The sequence below is a fragment of the Andrena cerasifolii genome, chromosome 12 (genome assembly GCF_050908995.1).
Source record: "Andrena cerasifolii isolate SP2316 chromosome 12, iyAndCera1_principal, whole genome shotgun sequence".
In the NCBI taxonomy this organism is placed as follows: Eukaryota; Metazoa; Arthropoda; class Insecta; order Hymenoptera; family Andrenidae; genus Andrena; species Andrena cerasifolii.
Window position 1 is genome coordinate 3,669,804 of NC_135129.1, and position 20,957 is coordinate 3,690,760.

General features: G+C 38.3%; 1 protein-coding gene across 1 annotated transcript in view; it reads left to right on the forward strand.

The window, feature by feature from the left end:
- The window catches only part of LOC143375339 (dipeptidase 1), a 285,542-nt gene that overhangs the window by 253,265 nt on the left and 11,320 nt on the right, over positions 1–20,957 (forward strand). The window contains exons 9-12 of the mRNA XM_076824339.1: positions 2,750–2,926; positions 17,601–17,685; positions 20,161–20,236; positions 20,518–20,656. Coding sequence (XP_076680454.1) covers positions 2,750–2,926; positions 17,601–17,685; positions 20,161–20,236; positions 20,518–20,656 — 477 coding nt within the window. The remainder of the gene's footprint in view (positions 1–2,749; positions 2,927–17,600; positions 17,686–20,160; positions 20,237–20,517; positions 20,657–20,957) is intronic.

Consider the following 20,957-nt stretch of genomic DNA (forward strand, 5'->3'; position numbering starts at 1 on the left):
GTGCGATGTTTCGTGCATATGAAAATTTGTGAGTGTGTGTTTTCGGAAACTGAGCGGAGAATCCATTTCAAATTGCGAGGGTATTTTTTTTATACTTATGAACAAAAAAAAATATTACTTCAAAGAATTATACTACAAATTGTCAGGCGCTTCTTTTCTTCGCCGCGCGCAGCATAGCGGCTGTTTTATTAAAAAAACAAGAACATTTTTTTGTTTTAGGAAATCGCGCAGGTGATGAACCTCAATTTACAGGGGAAACTGCAAAATTTAGCAAATAGCGGCAATTTGAAGAAAAATATTTATTTTTGAAATTGAAATCCTTTTAAGGGGTGATTCTGCGGATCAAAATAAGACGAAAATCAAGAATGTCGAAATTACGTTTGAGGCTTCGTTTTCGAGTTATTAATTGTTAAACATACGCGTAGAAAGCGCCCGACGCCGGGGACTTATTATTAGACTACTTAGGCCTGCCAACGCGCGCCGGCAGTAGTATAAGTCCCGCGCGTCAGACGCTGCTGACCCATATTTTGAACAATTAATTACTCGGAAACGAAGCCTCAAACGCAATTTCGTTATTCTTAACTTTCGTCTCATCTTGGCCCGTAGAATCACCCCTAAAAGGCTGCCCGCCTCTAGTCAAACCCACAAGGGATGATCCCGAACCCGTAAAATTCCCAAAATTCTGAAACTTTGTGAATACACAAGGGACTGCCTCCTGATTACAACGAAATTTTTCTTTGCCGCCCAAATTCACTCGAAGGGGGTGAAATTAACCCCTGAAAATTCGGCTATTTTCCGTTGTAACTCGCGAACTGATCGAGATAGAAAAAAAGTTTCAAGACAAAAGTTCTATCATTTAGTAACAGAATTACTTTACAGTTCGCGTAAAACACCGCATTGAGAACAGTTTGCGATCAGAGATCAGTCACTTCCACCCTTTCCATCCCGAACCTTTAAAACAATAATGCTAACCCCTCCTCGACTACCCCTAATTCCTGGGAAACGCGAAATGCACACGAAGGAATTAAAGGGACGTGGGAACAACGCGACCATTCAGAAGCACGAAGAATCCTCGGGAAAAGCTTTCGCCACGCGTTCCACGTGCAAGCAATTCATCCCGTTAAAAATTCAAAACAAACGGGGTTGTTGGGTAATGCATTGGTAAACCTGCTTTCATTCCCGCGCGGTTTTGCCCCGGAGAATGAGCCGCCCAAACCACGTACGGCACAGAGGCTAGAAGAAAAAGCGCAGTCTAGAAATAGTGCACGAAAATGTACACTGTCAGCAACCACCCCCGATATGCCGGGTGCGTATCCGTTTCCGTTTCCATGAGTCGCGCACAAATTCACAGGCAGTTAAGTCTCGCGCGCGCCAACCAGAATACGGGACGAAGTAAAAATTCAGTACATGCAACGAAGAAGGGTGGTGCCGAGGGGGGGGGGGTCGGGGGGCCGAGGGGTGCGGGCGAAATAGGTAACAACCCTCGCTTGTACAGTCCTGCACGGTGTGTTTAGGTTTTATTAATTAAACAGCGTATACACGGCCGCGCCTCGACGGTACCCGCGGCAATTTGTTACGTCCGTTTATTTGTATAATGCCCGTGACAGCGACGAATGCATAACGCGGGCGCGTGGCCCTGAAACCCAGCTACCGAAACGAGATTTGTGTCGTTTCGCGCGCGGGGATAAAGTTGTCGGCCGGTAATCGCGATGCAAGCTGCGAAATCACGTAATCTCTTTGTTGCCGTTAACCTCCCCTATGAAAATTTGCAATTCGAGCGGCGTCTACGAAATTACCCGCGCGCTCAATCGAATCCGCGAATCGACCCTCCCCTATCGATCCTTAACTACGTGACAATTATTTGCCGCGCGTCCAACGGCGAACGGAATTTATTTCGCTCCGGGCGAAGGTTCCGCGAGGGTTCGATGCTTCGAGGCAGTCGCGACATTTGCTGAAATATGCAGTCTGTTTATTGTGGTACGGTTTTTTTTAGGGGTTTTTTTCTTTCTCAAATGCCTCTGCTGTTTGTAGAATTTTTCTGCAGAGACGTATTTTTTCAAATAATTCTAGAGGTCTCCCTAGTTTAACGCTCTGGAAATAAGTCAAATTTTGCAGAATTTTTTAAGAGGAAAGTATTGGGTATTATAATTCCAAACCGTGTGCGTTTATGAATTAACATTCGAAGAATGTGCTCAAATTTTTGTATGCAATAATAATTATTTTGTTCAAAGTTACAGGGGTAGTGGTAAGAGGGGTTGGAGAAAATAGTTTCTTGCTGGCGGACATGATTCTGACTGTCGTAGTCATCTGAATAAAAAGCGAAATATTTTTCTCAATCTATATGAGTGCGGTTATCGTGTGAACTGGAATGAAGTCATTTGCAAAAGTCGAGTTTTGCAGCACAGAAAACTAAGAAATTCTGCTGCGAAAAATGAGAACTTTATATTATATTTATTCTTTGATATTTTTTATTCGATCTAGTCAAGTTAGCTTCTGGGGGATGAAGGAACAGCTTTCTTCCACAGAAGCATTAAGCAGCCATTGGGCAAACCTTGGAAGGTTACCATTTAAGAAAGATGTAAATCATTGGAGCTTACTAAACGTGAAAAGGCTTTGCCTCTATCTCAGACTCGTTTCATTTCTACACAGATAATAAACTCCAGTCGATTTACTTATCTAATAGAAGATGTGGTATTTTATTAAAAGGGCGAAGAAGCAGGAACTATGCACATTTCTTATTATTTTTCAGGCAGTTGTCAGGGAACTAAACAGACTGGGAATGCTAGTGGACCTCTCTCATGTCTCGACGAGGACCATGAGGGCGGCCCTGCAGACGACGAGGGCACCGGTGATTTTCTCTCACAGTGCTGCCAGGGCACTCTGCAATTCCACTAGAAACGTGCCAGACGACGTGCTTAGAAATCTGGTGAGTTTCCATATGACCACGCCGACACGCAAAAGTTAGCATGGAAATGCGATCGTACGTGTGGGAAGGTTAAACCAATTTCGATATTCGATCAGGTGAACGCTGCGCGGCTTCTGGCCCCTCGAATTGCCACGATATAAATGCTCGGTCTCTATTCAGTTTATGTCTCCCTAGGTGATTTCAATTTAAATTTATCTAATAAATCGTAGAGTGGGAGGGATCACTGCCTCCGCATCGGAATTCAGATAAAACGCGAGAAGCCTTTGTGCGACGTTGCTGAATCAACAAATTCTAAAACGGAAACACTTGCAAGGGGGTGCAAGAAACGTTTCGGTCGCTGATGTTGTTTATAATTTTTCATAGTTACCGCGGAGCGTGTATAATAATATAAGAAAAGCGTGGAGCAGGTTGCTCAAATTCAAAAGCTTTTCAAAATAAATCGGAAGTGTATAATGCATCGGCAAATTTGACAGAACTGCCGATGAAGTGAATCCTTGGGCAGAAATAAGTCAAAGTTGTAAACAAAATCCGAGTTTGAAGATCTGAAATTCGGTTCCAGATTCAAATCGATTTTTTCAAAGTCAAATCCCATTGGAAGAGAGTTACCTTATTCTACGATTGCGAATTATTTATACACGAGCACTCATTCCATTCGCAGTTGTACCGTAGTTTCTGATAAATTCTGTTTCTCTTCTGGCGTTTTTTGAAAATCGAATTTCTCGATAATTAAACCCCTAAAAATATCACGATGGCGGTATCGCAAAGAAAAATTGCTAGAGAAAAGTCTTTCATTTATAACTTTTAATAAAATCGTGATTTTTACTTTAAAAAAATAGGTAACATTCTTCAAACACAGTACAAGCAATGAACAAAGTTCTAAGTTGATAAACAAAGTAATATCTCATTAATAAATTCCGAAAAAAAACTATTTTAAGGCGCACTTCTCGTGTAACAACTCTGGAATTTTATGATTTTTTGTTTGAAAAAGTATTGTTAATATTGCATTAAACTCTTTTGGGATATAAGGAGGTATCTTTAAACTTGTAGATTTTTTTATGTTGATCCTTTTTATTATTTATTAATTATTGTGGAATCGTGTTAACCTCTACGACAATATTGGCGTCAGGTGTAGCACCTGTCACAGTCACCTGATTGCAAAAAGAAGAAAATCTTCTCAAAGTTAAATTATTTACGCTGGTACTTGACCTAAAATTTTAATTTCAGTTTTTATTTATAATACTAAAGAATAATATAAAAAATTTGTCTAAGGAAAAACTTACTTTCTCTCTCGAACGCTATAACTCTTTCAATTTTCCGCTTCTTTTCTTTAAACTGGACCAATCCCAGCGTAAACTATCTAACTTTAAGAAACTTCTATCTTTTTGCAATCAGATGACTGTGATAGGTGCTACACATCCCGCCAACAGGAGTTACATCATCAAAGAGGTGGACAATATTCCACAATAATTTATAAATAATAAGAAGGATCGACATAAAAAAAATATTTTCTTCAAGTTTAAAGATGCCTCCTTATATCCCAAAAGAGTTTAATCCAATATGTCCAAAAGTTTTTTCAAAAAAAATTCTTAAATAACAGTTACTTTTGGGGCTGTTAGACGAGAATCCCCCTCAAGGATCTCAATTATTCCTCGCAATAAATCACCGTCGAGTCCACCGATGATGTCCCCCAAACTTCCCTTATCCCTTTCCGCCGCTGCAAGTGCAGAAACAACAACAAAAAAAGGAGAAAACCAGCAGGTTCTCAATTAGCAAACGAACTAAGCTCGCATAAAAGAGCAGCCTAGAAAAGACACTGTGCAAAAGAACCAAGCTGGGGAAGGGGTGGTAGGAGAAAGGCACGTTGTCGCGAAAACCTTGGCGAGGAGGGTCGCGGGAGCACGCGCGCGCAAGGTCGTTTTCAGAGGAGAGCCAAAGGACACGCCGTAAACTGAGGGATAAAGGCAGGAAGGAATTAAAACGAAAGGAGGAGAATCGACGCGCACGGCTCGCGAGCTCATCTGGAGGCGCCACAGCGCGCAGTGCAAAAGTGCACCCGGCAGGAGTGCACTCATCGCCCCCGCGCAATTTAATGCCGCGAGTGCAGCCAGCTACTGCGTATACCGGGCGAACTACCACCGCTTGACCAGACGCGGAAAATGGGGAACAACGGGCGAAAAACTTTTTACTTCCTACCTCCCAAGATCCCCTTGATCCGCTAGCTGGATCAGCGTTACACGCCCTGTATAGATGCATGCATTGCATCCGTATGAATCTTTCGCGTACGCTCGCTGGGGTCAGACAGATGTAGGGAGGCGATAGTAAATGTAAAAATTCCGAGTTTACGGTTACGAGTCGCCGTATTGTACGGGGACCGAAGTGGATCCCGAGAAATACGACCCTTACTGGATTCTTTAGATCTCGATCGTTGGGAACGCTTTCTGGTTTACTTACAGCGGTCATCTCGTGAGTAACGCGGCCTTTCTGGGAGCCGAGTTTAAAACAATGAAACTCGCCGCGATCGTCACTCGTCTGTTTGGTATAGGGAGGGTTGGGAAGGGCGCATGGCGATCCCTCGGACAGAAGTACGTAAAAAATATAGAATGATATTTTTACGTAGGAGCCTCCGGTTTCGAGTGGATCGATTTTGTAAATTCGTGAGGTATACGCGCACCTGGCCGAAAGTCAGCAGAATTTATGAATATGGCAGAACTACGGGGGAAGGAAATCCTTCTGCAGTCGTCCATAAGTTACTGGACATCTGGTTATTTTGCGGAAATAAAAGCTGGTAGAGATACTGCTCTCTGAAGCGATTTTATTATCGCGGTGGGTGGTATTTACTTGGCGCTGGTTATTACTTTAATATAAAATTGTTAATGTGCACATGTAACCTGATTCGGATATAGGAGAAACGCGAGAAACGTGGTCAAAATTGAAGGACTTCTGAAGAGGATTGCAAGGTTCGAATGGAATTAGTTAAGGAATATTTAAAAACCTAGAATTATTAGCTTGAGTGGTTATTTCCGAACGGAAAGGATACGTCAATGAAAAGATAGTTTAGATTGTTTGCTAATTTCTTAGTAAGGTCCTCGATATTGTACATATAATTTGCATTTTATATGTAAACTAAAATTCTAAGGGATGATTAGGATTTTAGTTTACATATAAAATGAGAAGGGATTAGTTTTAATTCTATAATTTAATTTCATTATGTTTTCATTTTATTTCATTTTTTTTTTATTTCACTGACTAATAATAATAATTCTTTACTGCACCAGTGGACATTACGAGAATAACCAGAAGTTAAAAAAACAAAAGCATACATATAAGAAAACGAGAATGGGAAAAATAGTAGAGTTAGAAATTTTATAGTACTAGCTGACCCATTACCAGGTTTCACCCGGGAATTATTTATGATGTTTGAAAAATAGAAAAGCCTAAACAAAAAAAAAATAAATAACCTATAATCTAATCTAGGGCGTATACAATGTATATTCCAAATTTCATTGAAATCCGTTAAGTCGTTTAGGCGTGAAAGGAGAAACACACAGGCAACGTTTCACTTTTATATATTAGTAAGGATAAGGATCTGTAAAAGTAGAAGTAGAGCCAGTTGTCAGCTGTTGTTAACCTGACCACTTAACCACTTAAAACTAACAATAGCCAAATAACGTAATCGCGATTAAGGACTAGAGCCATATGCGTGACGTAAAAAATAGCAAGACTAAGAATTAATTGCTATTGTTGATACCCAGCAAAGAATAATGTCACTGCATGTTTGAAAGATGAGAGGGTGGTAAGAGAGCGAATTTTAGATGCAAGTGAATTGTAGTAAAAGATGAACAATAGGAAAAAGAGCTGTAAAATTTAATGGAGTCACAATGGACGGAAGTGTATGTATTTTCTAAACAGTATAAAATATGGTACTTTACGTAAAAAAAAAATATGAATTAAAGTTTTTGAAGTTAGACTTTAATTTTCAGAAAATCCAATTTTAAAATTCATCCAGTCCTCGTATTTTGGACCATTTGTTTCAAAGGCATCATACATTTTCATAGAATAATTTGAAATTCATTAATGTTGAAGTGCATGTAAGATTATTACAGTCTTATACTCGTGTAGCCAAAGGTTTCCACGAACACGACACCTTTAGGCGAGTAAATTGATGCAATAAATCGTCAAAGGTTCTTCTTTCAAACCTCTCCAATCAAACAAAAAACTGAACATCAGTACAACACGTAGAACATTTACCAATAAACTTTTTTTTAAATCTGGCACTTGCAGTATTTTCTACAAGGACCCTTCAATTATGTTTCTTGGGTTTTGGGGGTGGCAAAGAGTAAAGGGTTCTTAAATAAAACTCTCTTAAAGGTAAACACTCCGACGGATAAAGTGGTTAGGGAGCATTTGTAATCCACGCTTGACCCACTGACCGCCAGTGTATCTTTTTTGGGTCGCTCGATAAATTTTAACGTCTCCCTTGCAGTTCTCTGCCCGCTATGTTGAAGCTCGATGGACCCACGCTAAATCTAAAACGTCCCCCTTACTGTCATCGAATTATAAGAAAATCCACAATCGATCCGGAGGGCTAATCCAGCCAATAAAACTAGTCCGGCCGATTCGCAGAATTGATGCCGCGAAGGCGAAGAGGCTGCTGTAGCATGATCCGCATGGTGTCCAAGTTCCAAACGGCTGCCAGTTCGGCGAGGACGCGGAAAATGTAAAACAGCGCACGTGAAAGTTTCTGATCGGCCCACCCTTTTCGCCCGGAACGCCAGCGCGTCGTTGGCCAACGAAGAGATTATTTGGTTTTAGGTCAGCAAACACGCGGGCAGAACCAGGTCGTGTGTTTCGGGAAGTTCAGGATTCGTCCGGGGCCAACCTCGTTGGCAGGATTTGATGAAAACATGCGGAGAAACACGAGCGTTACGTGTTGTTCCGCTTCCTGCCGCATTTTTTTGTTCTCCCTTGATAAAATTCGAAAACCGGCTGGACATCGCCTGAATAGGGGAAAGAATGGCATGGGTACTGTGCTTTGGGGGTGGTCCTTAAATTACGTCAGGCCTTTAGGGGAAAGGGGTGTCTGGAATTTCTTAAGTTTTCCTACAAAAGAGGGGAGGAGGAAGTCCCGCACGTCTTGCGGCATTTTTTTTTAAACCAATTTTCAATATGGGTGGGCTAAAAAAATGATGTTCCATCGCACGTGCGAAAGTAAGTTAAATTAATTAAATAAACCTTTAAGAGAGTTTTAATAACTGAAGAAAATCCAGTGTAAAAAGTATTACGTAAAGAAGGGGGATGGGGGTTGAAATATACAATCTTACGAATTTTTATACTGGGGGATGGAAGGGGTAAAAAATCGGCAAAATTACCCTCGCGTGATTTAAGGACAGCCCCTTGCTGAGAAGATGGCAAGAGGGGGAATGCGCTAGGCATCTCCTCAGCAAAGCACAGTACGTTCTCGTTCAGTGTATGCCCTGTGTTCAGGCGACGGAGAAGAAGGCATCGCGTTCAAGGGCGGAGATTCGAAACCCACTCGAAGCTACAAAGGAGGGAACTTCTGTAACCTGAATGTTCCGATTTCTTTGAAACTTTGAAACTTGACAGTTCGTAAAGGGCCTCGATAGAAGTAAGGGGCAATTCTTTCTGCTACTTTTTGATTCCTCAGGGTGAAGACACCCCTTAAAATGTAACGCGTGGTCCCCCATTTCCCTATTTTGTATGTCTTCAAAATTAGGATCGACAGACAAAGTATTAAAATAAAAATTGAATGATTCATCAGATTGTATAAAACTATAACAAAATTTATTAATATCTGTAATTTAGATAAATAACGTTTCCCATCGCCTTAATGCTTTTAAATTTTGATCTACTTGTGAAGTCGAGAAGTGCGCAAAATGTCATTTTAAATATAAAGGTATTTATTAGACCTTTATTTCGATCATTTTAACAGATATATACATCTTATATAATCGTGGCTGATATGTGTAACATTTCAAGTACTGCGTCATCAAATATCCTAAGGGTAGAAAAGGGTACAAAAGAAACTTTTTTAAAAAACCTCTTTCATGATCTGTCTATTGCATTCTACATATATAATGCATATTTTTTACTAAAGAAACATGCTTTTTTAAGCTTATGATATTAATAATCTTTGTGTTAAAAACCAGTCGCAGGTTCAATTTATTTCTTTGTAATGAGTTGAAAATCAAATGCTTAATTTTCGACGAAAACGAATGCCTACTTAGTACCCTTAAGGGGACCCTCCTGTTAAAATTTTTCAGAAAATCAATTTCGTTTTATATATATATTTGTCATATAACATCCTGAGAATACCCTATGAAAGTTTCACACCAAAATTCGTATCTAAATCTAAATTCTAAGAAATTGTTTGAATTCTTGATTTTGTACGATGCTGTGAGGAAATTTCGCGGTTACCCTTTTGGCATCTCTTTTTGGCAGCGCCACCTAGAAAATACATCAAGACCGAAAACGTGCAACCAAAAATTTGTTTCGCACCCTAACGAGTGTATCAATAAATGCCAAAAATATTTTTTAGGATATGTTATAACCTCTTCTTGTAAAAAAAATCATAAAAATCACTTATTTTTTAAGGGTTTTGACCGAAGGGCCCCCTTAAGAAGTGTAACTGTGAAGTAAAACCCGTGAAATACCGTAAACAATCGCGTGAAGGGTACATTTATTCCATCACAACGAACAATAAATTTTATCTCAAGTCTCTATTTTATGATTGCACTTGTGTTCATCATCTTTTCATTATACTTCGTAATACCATCCAAACAAATACAGTAACCCAGTGTTTGTACATCCACTATAATCTTCAAGGTAGGGTGGATGCAGCATTTGTGGCCACTTTAAAATATTGTACCAGTTTTGGCCCGTTCTTAAAAAATATAATATTTTTCCGTGTAAGCAATAAATACCTAAAAACCTAACCCAGACCTTATATTTCTGGTGGTATACTAAACAAAACATTTACGATGTGAAATTCTCCACATAATAATGATCCGCAAGGAATTTAAAAATGAGATAATTAAGCACACGGCCGAAAACAGTGCAATGGCCGAAAACGGTACATCTACCCCATACAAAAAAAAAATAGGAAAACATATAAATCTTAAAGGGTAGTTTTCACCCCGCAGAACCAAAATATATCCGGCGAAAAATATTCTCCGACATTTCTATTGTGGTACTCTACAAACCAGGAAAGTTTGCAAAAAAAAATCGGAATTTTCGGGTTACCGAAGTTCCCTTGTAAGAGATATTATTCAAGCCAGAAAGTACGTGCTCAACGGGGCGTGGAATTTACGCTCGGAATAATGGGGGAGAAGTGAAGGGAGGGGGGATAGTCGTTGCGGTTGTATTAAATAACAAATGGCCTGGGTCAATGAGGTCGGCAAAAAATAGTTCTGCAGAGAATTCTGTGGGATTAAATTGGGATCGCGATACGTGAATCGGCGTGATTTATGCGACAGAGAAGTCAGCTGCCCGATGAGAGTACGCGGCCCGTTTCACAGTGCCCCCACGTACCGCGGACACTTGGAAAAAAACAATTATCTAAATATTTACGGCTCCCCGAACGTGGAACTTCCGACCCAGAGTACGGTACTTTCCAATTTTCATGGGAAACTGTGCCTGGATACAGGCGAGCGCAGGGTGATTCGTAATTGTATGTCGATACCCCAAGGGGTAAATCTGACGCATGGAGCAGGAAGAGAATTTTATCAGAGCATATGCAGCCTTTACGCTTCAAGTTACGCGAAACGTACGTGATGTGCGTTTTATGGTTGACTGAAAATAATCGAAGACTCTGCTGCAAAAAAGAGCTTGCTGATATTCAGTTGTAGGCAGCAGTGTATAATTCGGTTTCGATAATTCAGTACTAAATTATAAGGATGTTTGTTTTTGGTAAAAGAAGGGAGCATATTCCACTATGATTTCTCTAAAATTGGGTAGATGTTTCCATGTACTGTATAATACAACAGTTTTAGTACATAATAATGGTGTTTAATTTAATTGTTAATCTGGGGTAAGTGGGTTTTATACAATTCGGTGCAAAAATGGGGCAGCTCCAAGTTTTGAAAATTCACCCCACCATAGGGAGAAGAATTTTTACTTAATAATAGTACTAAATGTTGTGTTAGTATGTATATCTTAGTGGGTAAAATACTTTAGGCCAGTGTTTTCCAACCTTTTTTAGTCGCGATCCCTTTTATAATATTCAAATAACCTGCGACCTCCCCCATGTAAGTCAAGGTAACTTTATTCATGTAAAGAAAACCCATTAAAAATTGGTACTTCAGAATATAATTTTAACTTAATAATAGTAAAAAAAACGCGGTGACCGCCTGGAAAACAGTTAGTGACCCACTTAGGGGTTGGGATGATCAAAACAGTTAACACTGTTTTTATCAGTTTTCCAAAAGGTAACACATTTGAATAAACAACCTCCTGTAAACGATCAATTAACAACAATATACGTATATTTTATTTTCCCCAATTTTCTACAATCCTATCACATCTTTTTACTAACAATAAGTTTTCTGTTCCCTTAAAAAAAAAATCCTTTGATTGTCTTTGAAATAAATTCGTCGATTACATTTTCGTGTAATTTTCCAAATATTTTCCACCGTTACAATCATATTGTTTTCTTTGTAAAAGTCTTATGACGTAACATGCCGAATACGCTGTTCCGTCACGCCCATCGTAAACGTTTGTAGTCCTGATTTGTTCTTTAAATTAATTCACATGGGATTAAGTATCGTTTTGTATAAAATGAGTTAGAAGATATTCATATTCAAATACCTCCAGCAGCAACTAAATTCATTGAAGAGCTAACATTTCTACGCAGGACAGAGACTATACAAGTTTCTACTCGATTCGCCGCTGATCTCAAAGCAATGGCACAATGCTAGATAAACTAAGTGCTCAAGCCTGGCGGGTGAAGCTCGATTAAAATGTAATCCTATCGGGGCCCTGCACCTGCCAATCATTGATGCCGAAATGACAATTACTTTCCATCGATGCTTGAAACTAATCTGAGGGATTAAATTTGAACCGAGAACAATGCGAGTGTCGCCTTAAATGCGATTGAAATATCCGCTCGTGAACTCCAATGTGAATGATTAACGCCGTATCATCCAATTTATAATGCTTTAATTCTCGCTTTTAACTTGATCACTCGAGCATGGCACGAACATTACTTGTAATTTAACCCTCGAAATTGAAATTGAAATATAAAATTAAATGGTAAAAATAGACGTTTACTTTGCAAGATGCTTCTTATTTGCACGTTAAAATACTTCACGAGGTACATCTACATTACAGAGAAAGGAAAGGAATGTAACATAAACAAGTATTTCTCTAGCATCGTTGTTCAAATTGTTATGATTTAAAGAATCAAGTTATGAGCAGTAAACGCTCCTTAGATCTCTAAATTTATTAATTTATTAAACCGTTGTTCTTCTGTTTTGCTAACCCATTATCACTTTGCATGAGCTATACATTTCAAAACAGAAAAATATTAAACATATTTCCGTTCATTTTCCATTTCAATCTTCTTTGCAAAATCCCTGCCTCCACCAATATTTCTATGCCTCCCTATAATTATAAATATCTGTTAACAGTAAAATAATAAATATTAACCCCCTTCACCAATTCACAACTCGAAAAATAAGTCCCACTTCAAAACAATATTTTTCTTCTTTTTTCATACCTTATCAAACAATTATTCCTCGGTGAACAAGTAATTAAATCACCAACCAGTAACAAACCCCCACTTGACGAATACAGGGTGCACTTTGACACTTCCTACAAGTATATCAAGCTACATAGTTACATATCACTTATCAGCACCACTTCTCTAAAAAAGATGAGAATCTTAGATCACAACAATGTGAAAATCTAATACAAAATCCTACCCTGAGATTTACATATATGAATGAAATTTTGGGTCGAAGTAGACTCGGTGTCCAGTGTCCAAGGGTTAAGGATCGCGTTGTGTCAGGAGTCGCCACTCTCTGAAGCGAATTAAACGAAGCCTCTTCTTACGAAACAATTGTCCTAATTATGAGCCGCGCAGAAGGTTCTTCGCAACAGGGAACCGAGATTGTTTCTTATTTGCTTCCCCAGCAGAATCAATACCAGCTCGATCATGACGGGGCAACAAGGGGGATGAGTTACACCAATCACAACCCGAACGATGGGGCTGTCTAGTAACATGTTATTAGCCGTGCCGCACTGCTGCCCCAATTAATGCCGGCTACCTCATAGTTTAAGTCAGGTCAGGTATCGGATAGACAGCGAGGCATTGTCTTTCCTAGATTGGCTCATTCAGTACTCTTCGATAGGAAGCAAAGATAAAAAGGACCAGATAAAAGTGGGCACCCACCGCGCACTGGCTGGGACCATTCCAGGCTGCCGATAAAGATCGCCCTGGTGCTCTCGGAGTGCTTTAGATTTTTATCCAGAATTCGGGCGTTGATGAATTGCCGGAGAGCAGCTGCACGGCCGTCGCAAACGGGGTTACAAAATTAAGGGAGAATGCAGGCAAATGTGTGGGGCAAATAAAAACAGGCATGGAAATTAAGACGGATTTATAATAATTTAAACCGTCAAAGAATATTTTATCACAAAGCCTACTGGTACACATATTCGAGAAGTAAGAATTTATTTTTAATTTTCAAGCTGGAAAGGCGATTTTTCGGGGCAAAATGAAATTTATTCGAAAAAGTCGATGCTTCGTAATTAAAATTGAAGCGGGACGAAATTCGTATGATTGACAGCCTTGGAAATTAGGTTTTGGAGCCTGCTTTCCTGAAAACGAGGGAAACTGCAATATGTTGGAAGAAAATTCGAAACAAATAAAGTGACGACTTAAATTCTATCTCAATTCTAGTGGTTTTACCTATTTTTGAATTTTTTTGGAATATCCTATCAGCGAGTAAAAGTCATCAATTTGGCGTGGAGCAGTAATATAAATAAATATAATGATATGTGCAATATGTAAATCCCAGGTGCAGATCGTATAATTGTGCAAACATATTCAGGTGTATTTTCAAGTTTTTCAGTTTAAAAAAAGACCGAGAGCATAGTAAAAGGACTGTCAAGCTTCACTGCACTTGTATATTCGCCACAATTTAATGTTATAAAGAATTGTACAGTATTACTTGTCCCGTATATAAATAAATAATAAGAATTTAGTATCGTTATGTCACAGGATTTGGACCAACTAGCATTTTGAAATAGTCTGATGTAATTCAATTTCAGAAAATTAAAATTTACACAATTTATACACCTCGCCTGGTTAATATTAACCAAACCATTTCACTGTTTTATTTTAAGTTGGAGAATAAGGAATATCGAAACGAATAAAGTTGAAAGTAAAGTCATTTAATGCCCAACTCTGGTCGAAACCTTTATTTTAAACACGACATGTTAATACATGTCGTATTTTCATGAATTTTATTTTCAAGAACTAATGTACGGATTTGAATGATTTTTTTTTTAAATGCTTATTATACCTTGCTGTATAGAATCATATTTTTCATGTTTCCAAAATATAATTACAAATGTGTGGATTTAAAAGGCAGTATTTGTGCCTCAGTGAGAACACAGGCTTTCCGCGGAAGTCCTTCTCGGCTTTTAGGGGGTCCTAAATTGGTAAAAATAGGATGATTAAGTCCTATAGGGGTGTTCGCATAAAGTGGACTAGAATTATTGATTTATCAACAGTGATTACAAAATAGCGGCCTTGTGAAGAAAAAGTTCCGAATTTTTCTAACTTGTCGTTTTTCAACGCCATCTTCAGGAATTTATTTAACAAAAACTATACGTTTATACTATCTGGCGTTTTGCCTGCATATTAAGGTATGCTTGAAGTAACACTCAGAATTTTTTTGAGTTTTTTCATCGCATATATACATAGATATAGTCGGTGGCGTGAGCTTCTGCAAAAAAATTCTTCTCCGATAGGCGTTAGTGTGGGAACTGTTCTAGTCAATTGAAATGGAAAAACTGAGGTTGATTTTATTTATTATGGTTGTCTCTATAGTTGGAACAACGTAGGCCTTTTAAAAATACAAATTTTCAGAATGACAGCATTTTAGTAGCACCGTTCGATTTTCGCGAAAAAATTGTCTCTTTTCCTTCTGTAATATTAATCTTTTACCAGATAGAAACTCGCCCGAGCTTCCAACCATAGCCAGTTATGTTATGAACGTGTACGCAAAAGAGCTACTAGATCGACCCAGTAGTTTCGGAGATATGCAAACGCCCGTCTTGAACAACCCTGTTTCGAGAAAAACGCGTTTAAAGTTTTTACAAACAATAATACCGTACAGGAGACACTACATTTGGACCTCTACATCTCTGCTAATATTTCGAATTTCAAAAAGTCGCTTTGCAGAAATATTTCTCGGACCACAAACTACGAGATAAAGCAAAAAAGAAATTTGTTTTCTACCATCCACACTAGACTACCCCCTTAAGACTGAGGAGGAGTTCCGTAGATGGCCTGTGTTCTGAGGCACAAACATTGCGATTTAAATCCCCGCTTTTGCAATTCTATTATGGAAGCATGAAAAATACGATTTTACACAGCAAGGAACAATGAACATTTAACGAGAAAAAACATTAAAATCCGTACATTAGTTCGTGAAAAAAAAATTCATGAAAATAGGCCTCTTTTTCGAGCGGCAAAGTGAAACGGACCCTTAATCGGATTTTACAAAAATCGAGGTACTGTAGGCCGGTTCTATTTTACAGTTCTGAAACGCAACGCGTGATGCCGCGGTTGTTTTCGGTTGTCTTTCGAAAAACGACGTTGGAAATCAATATGGACAGCTACGAATGCGCCGTTGGTTCGAGCAAGCTTCCTCATCGAATTTTAATGCGCGTTTCCCAGTCGCGGATGCATTTGCGAAGTGCGCCATCTCGAATCGCAACTTTTTTAATATCCCCCGTAGACCCGGTGCGCTCGGGCCATGGATTAAAGTCGAGGAATCGTAAACTATGCGTTCAACTCCAGGAAAGGGAACCTTACAATCTCTATGGGCTTCGTAACGCGTTCTTTGCGAGCCACTTTTGCGTTTCTTGCGTGCCCTTTGTTGCATTTCGAGAAGGCGATAAAAGGTCGCGGAGCAACGCCCAACTGAATATAAAACAGTGAAGCATCAGAGCTGCTGATTTAATGCAGCTCGTTATAAAACAAAATATGACAGTTTTTTAAATAATTCTACGGGCCGAATTGTAATGATGCGGTAATTAAAAATTCTCATGTTTACAATTGAATTCGCGATATTGTAACGTTAAAGCACGCCTGTACAAAATCAAATGAAATGCAAACATTAATGCAAGAAGGTGAAATATTTTCCAAATTTTTTAAGCTCACTATGCAATCTCTTGACTTTATCGAGCATTAATTCTAGAAATAATTCAAGCCTTCGAAGCTTGATTATTTTAGTACTAAAGTGTAGAACAGCTATCAATCAACAACCCTGTAAAATCTGCTTCGCCAGAAGACTTACTTTTATTAATTACACGAAGCTTGACGACCTGTGCTGTAGAACATAATATATTTTAAATTCTAATCTTAAATAAAAGGGGGTTTGATCGCAATCAATATAAATTCTGCCATTTGTTATGGTTCGATGAACAAACGAAGCTCTAGATCAAAGAATTTTTTTTTATTTAGTTGTTTTAACCCTCCGTGGTCACACGGGGTGTATCGCACCCCAAGAGCAATTTTCGAATTGAAATGTCGCGCATTTACGTCTTCCAAAGGGGATTTATCGCAAAAACAAAAATAAAAAAAATATTAAAAAAATCTCTTTCTTTTAACCGTGGAAAATCGCTCATTTTCAACTACAAATTTTATCATATAAAAGTTTACATTTTTAGAAAAAGAGTATTAAACCATGACTGTATAAGTATTACGAGTGAACAATTATCATTGAAAAGTTAAGAGATTCAAAAATTCGAAAATGGTGACTGAAAAAATGACGCTGGGGTACAGTGAACCCCGTGTGACCAACTTGTGATTATAAGAAGGTGTGACCACGATGGGTTAAGGGGTCATGCTCAGTCAGGAGGCCGAAAAAAGGGTGGTCTTTGGAAATTTTTTACTCAAAAGCTATAACACATTTGTGAGAAAACCTTTTTTCCTTTTAAGGATTGCATCTAGTACCGTGCATCGTAATTTTTTTATTTAAAAATATTTACCAATAACTAAGTTATTGTCCATCACTCGAAGGTTCTCTAAAAAAAGGCTTCTAAACAAAGTATTTATGAAGTGAAATTCTCCACATAATAATGATCTGCAAGCAGATTAAAAATAAGATAATTATGCGCATGGCCAAAAACAGTGCAGTAGCCAGAAACACAGTACATCTACCCTACAGGAATCAATCTCGCAGATTTCCTTTCGGCTGAGAATTTGTTGCTGGAGAGAATAAGGTGATCGATGGTTAATTTGGTGTTGCACGTGTCGCAAATTAGGGTGCCTTACTTGCTAAAGAATGTTAGTCTATATTTCCATATAGAATCACACCCCCTCAGATAATACCAGCAGCTTGCTGAAACGTTGTACACACGTGTGTACGTATTTTAATACTAAATACACATAGTAAGAGAAGCTAATGCGTCTGTTTGTTCACAGGCTAAAAATGGGGGAGTGGCAATGGTCCCGTTTTATACATACTTCATAACGTGCAACAGCACCGCCACCATAAAAGACGTTATTGGTACGTAGACCGCCCATCACCCATGTGACATTTTGCTGTTAGCTATATAAAGTGCAATGCTTCGCTGTAGGAAAGACTGCAAAACGATTATTACGTGTTCGCAACCTCCCCCATGTAAAAGAATGTTTGCTTTAAGGGGAGAACCTGGTTTAGGGCGCTGAAAAAAGGTAACATTCGCGGGTTTTTTTAACACGAAAAATAAATTCGATCATCGCAAAACTTTAGGGGTTTCTTGATATATATTTAAAAAAATATCAAGTTCGCCGCGTCGAAATTGATTAATCATTGATGCGCCTCGCCACTGGAATTGTGGAGTGGCGGGAAAGATAGCACCAAATCTATTTGACTGATCGACTTTTTCCGGAGCTTTTTAGTTAAATAATGACCAACCATCGGCGATGAACTAAAAGCGTTTATGAAAAACTCAAATAAAACCATGTTTTTTGTATAAAAACATCGAGATTTTTACGTTAAAATCGTCGCTTTTTCGTTAACGTCCAACAATTTTGTCAATCTGATGCTTTTTTCCTCATTCTTTTTAGTTCGGCGATGAAAATTGAGAGAAACGTCGGTTCTTTCAATTCTGGCCAGAATTAAGGGCTCCATTTTTCAACTTGAAAATTTTCAATTAAAATTCTTTTTCGTACCGTACAAATATATATTAAAATATCCCTGAAGTTTTGGAAAGATTGTATTTATTTTTATATATTTAAAAAATCGCGAAAATTATCTTTTTTCGACGTTCTAAAGCAGGTTTCTTTCAACCCCAGCTAATCTGCTTACGCGAATAAGTATCCGCGTGATTTGAAAAAATTTTAGTAAACTAAAAACAGCAGTGCATAAAATTTGGTATTTCAAGTAAGACACTGCAAAAGGATTATCAATGTTAAATAATTGAAAGTGGTATAACTAAAAAATAATTATGAAAGTGGTATAACTAAAAAAATTAAAGGAAAAGAATTTATCTCTTATTTTGTAATGTAGGATGATGTAACACAGAGTAAGTGATGAATTCAATTTTGTACAGATTTGTGATTTACTTGATCAGTTTCATAAGCACCAACTCAATTATCTATTTACTAAAAGAGGAATAAGAGTCTCTTTGGAAACTATCTCTAGGGCCAAGATTATTACTACAATAGAAGTAAACACTCATATGCACCACTACTATAATATAATACTAATACTTTTACCTCTTGTTTTCACGGGACTCTGTAGCCTTTGAAGCTAACAACACTGCAATACATGACAATCCGTAAAATGATTAATTTTTGCACCTGGCAGACATCGATGAACATATATTTGGTGCTTCATTAATTGCCCGATACATTCGCGATTGAAAATTGTATCCATAATGTTGCAAATTAAAACAGTACTGAACTAATTGCGCCAATCACTCGCGCGTACAGAAATCTTACAATTACTTGGATGAATATGTACAAATGTTAATGATCGAGACCTATCACCGAATATGTGAATTTATTCGGGCAACTTGGAACAATGTACAATGCTAAATTAGCAGCGTCGCGTTGAAAGTTGCCTTTCGATGAATTTTCAGAAGCACAATTTAATAAAAATCAGCTTCAGCGAAAGCTGGTACTTTGCATTTGATTCAGTGCTTTTGGAACGAGATAATGTTTCCTTTCACCACAAATTAAATACGCACAATCTTCGGCTTAATTCTCTTATTGGTGGAAGCTAGTAAACATGAAAGCATGCTTTACTCAGGTAAAACGTTTAGTATCTTCGGTTCGTCTGTGTACTGTGCCTTGCAAAGATGTACAGTGGCGTGCGAAAGTATTCGGCCAGCCTTTAAAATCGCATAACTTTTTTAAAATTGATCCAAACGACTTGAATTTTTTTTAAAAGCTAGAAAGATTAGTTTGCTAAGTGACGTGATTCGTCGTTTTGAAAAAGAATGCACTTGGTTGAAGTAGCAAAAAAAATAGTAAAAGTCGTTTTTTAAAGCCTGAATTTTCATTACAGGCTCATAAAGAAAAGTTTAAAAACGACTTTTACTATTTTCTTTTTTGCTATTCCGACCAAGTGCAATCCTTCTACCATCTCAAAAAAACTCGAGTCGTTTGGATTAATTTTAAAAAAGTTATGCGATTTTAAAAAGCGTCCAAATACATTTTTTACTCACTGTACATATATACTTATACACAAAATTACTGGATCACTTGTTATAGCTACGATTAATAAAAGAGAAAAAAAGAAGGTACTTTCGAATGCCTGTGGCCCCAATTGGATATTCCTTGGCACATAGAAATCGTTTCAATCTACTTTGTCGTCTCAAAAGTGGCTTCCGAACTGCAATTCTATTATTGTTATTATTATTCGATTATTATTGACACCTGTAGCTTTCCACTTGCCGAGATATAAACTGTTGATCCTGGTGGTTCAAGCGTTTCCTTGTCACAGACCTCGTATTGTTAAAACCATCGACTTTATTAAAAGGCGATGCTGTTTCAGCACACATCAATCACATTCGAAAGGTGGCGGGGATCGATCACGTTGGGATAGGAGCTGGCTTCGACGGGATAAATTTGTAATTATCTTTTGAATATCAGCCACTGCGTTGCGCATTCAGAGAATCGTCATTATCGATGCAGGGTTCGATGAGGCATTAACGGCCACATCTATAAAGGGATTCGCAACAATTCGTGAGATACACGACGAACCATGTAGGCAGCCGCGTAAATTATGGAATTGCTGTCGTTCGCGCAAGCCATTGGAATAAATTCCAATTCGCCTTTTATTCTCTGAATGGGCAGAATAAATTACGAGCCCGATTAAAGGAACGGTATCAGCGTCAGTGTCGTTTTCCAGTACTCCTACTGGACTGGAGGATGTTTCGAGGTATCCTCAGCTGTTGGCTACCCTGCTGGAGGATCCAACATGGACGGAGAACGATATTAAAAAGTTAGCTGGCCTCAATTTACTGAGGGTATTTGCTAAGGTAGAGCAGGTGAGTTTTGCGCTTCCAATTAATTAAAGACAGATCCTGGTGCTATTCGATTTAATTATATGGCAAACAAAAAGGGCCCTGTGTATCCTTCGCAACGAGTAAGGAAATACAGCGTGGCCTGAAGGCGGGGCCGTTCCTGAGTTTTGGCCGCTCAGGTGCAAAAACAAAATTGCCGCCCTTATTAATTCAATATTCTTTAATTAAGAATTTAATATGCAGTGTTTACTTTTATGTCTATACGTACATAATTTTAAACAGTTATCCTGCAAAAGAGCCTCGATTATTATTCTTATTAATCAAA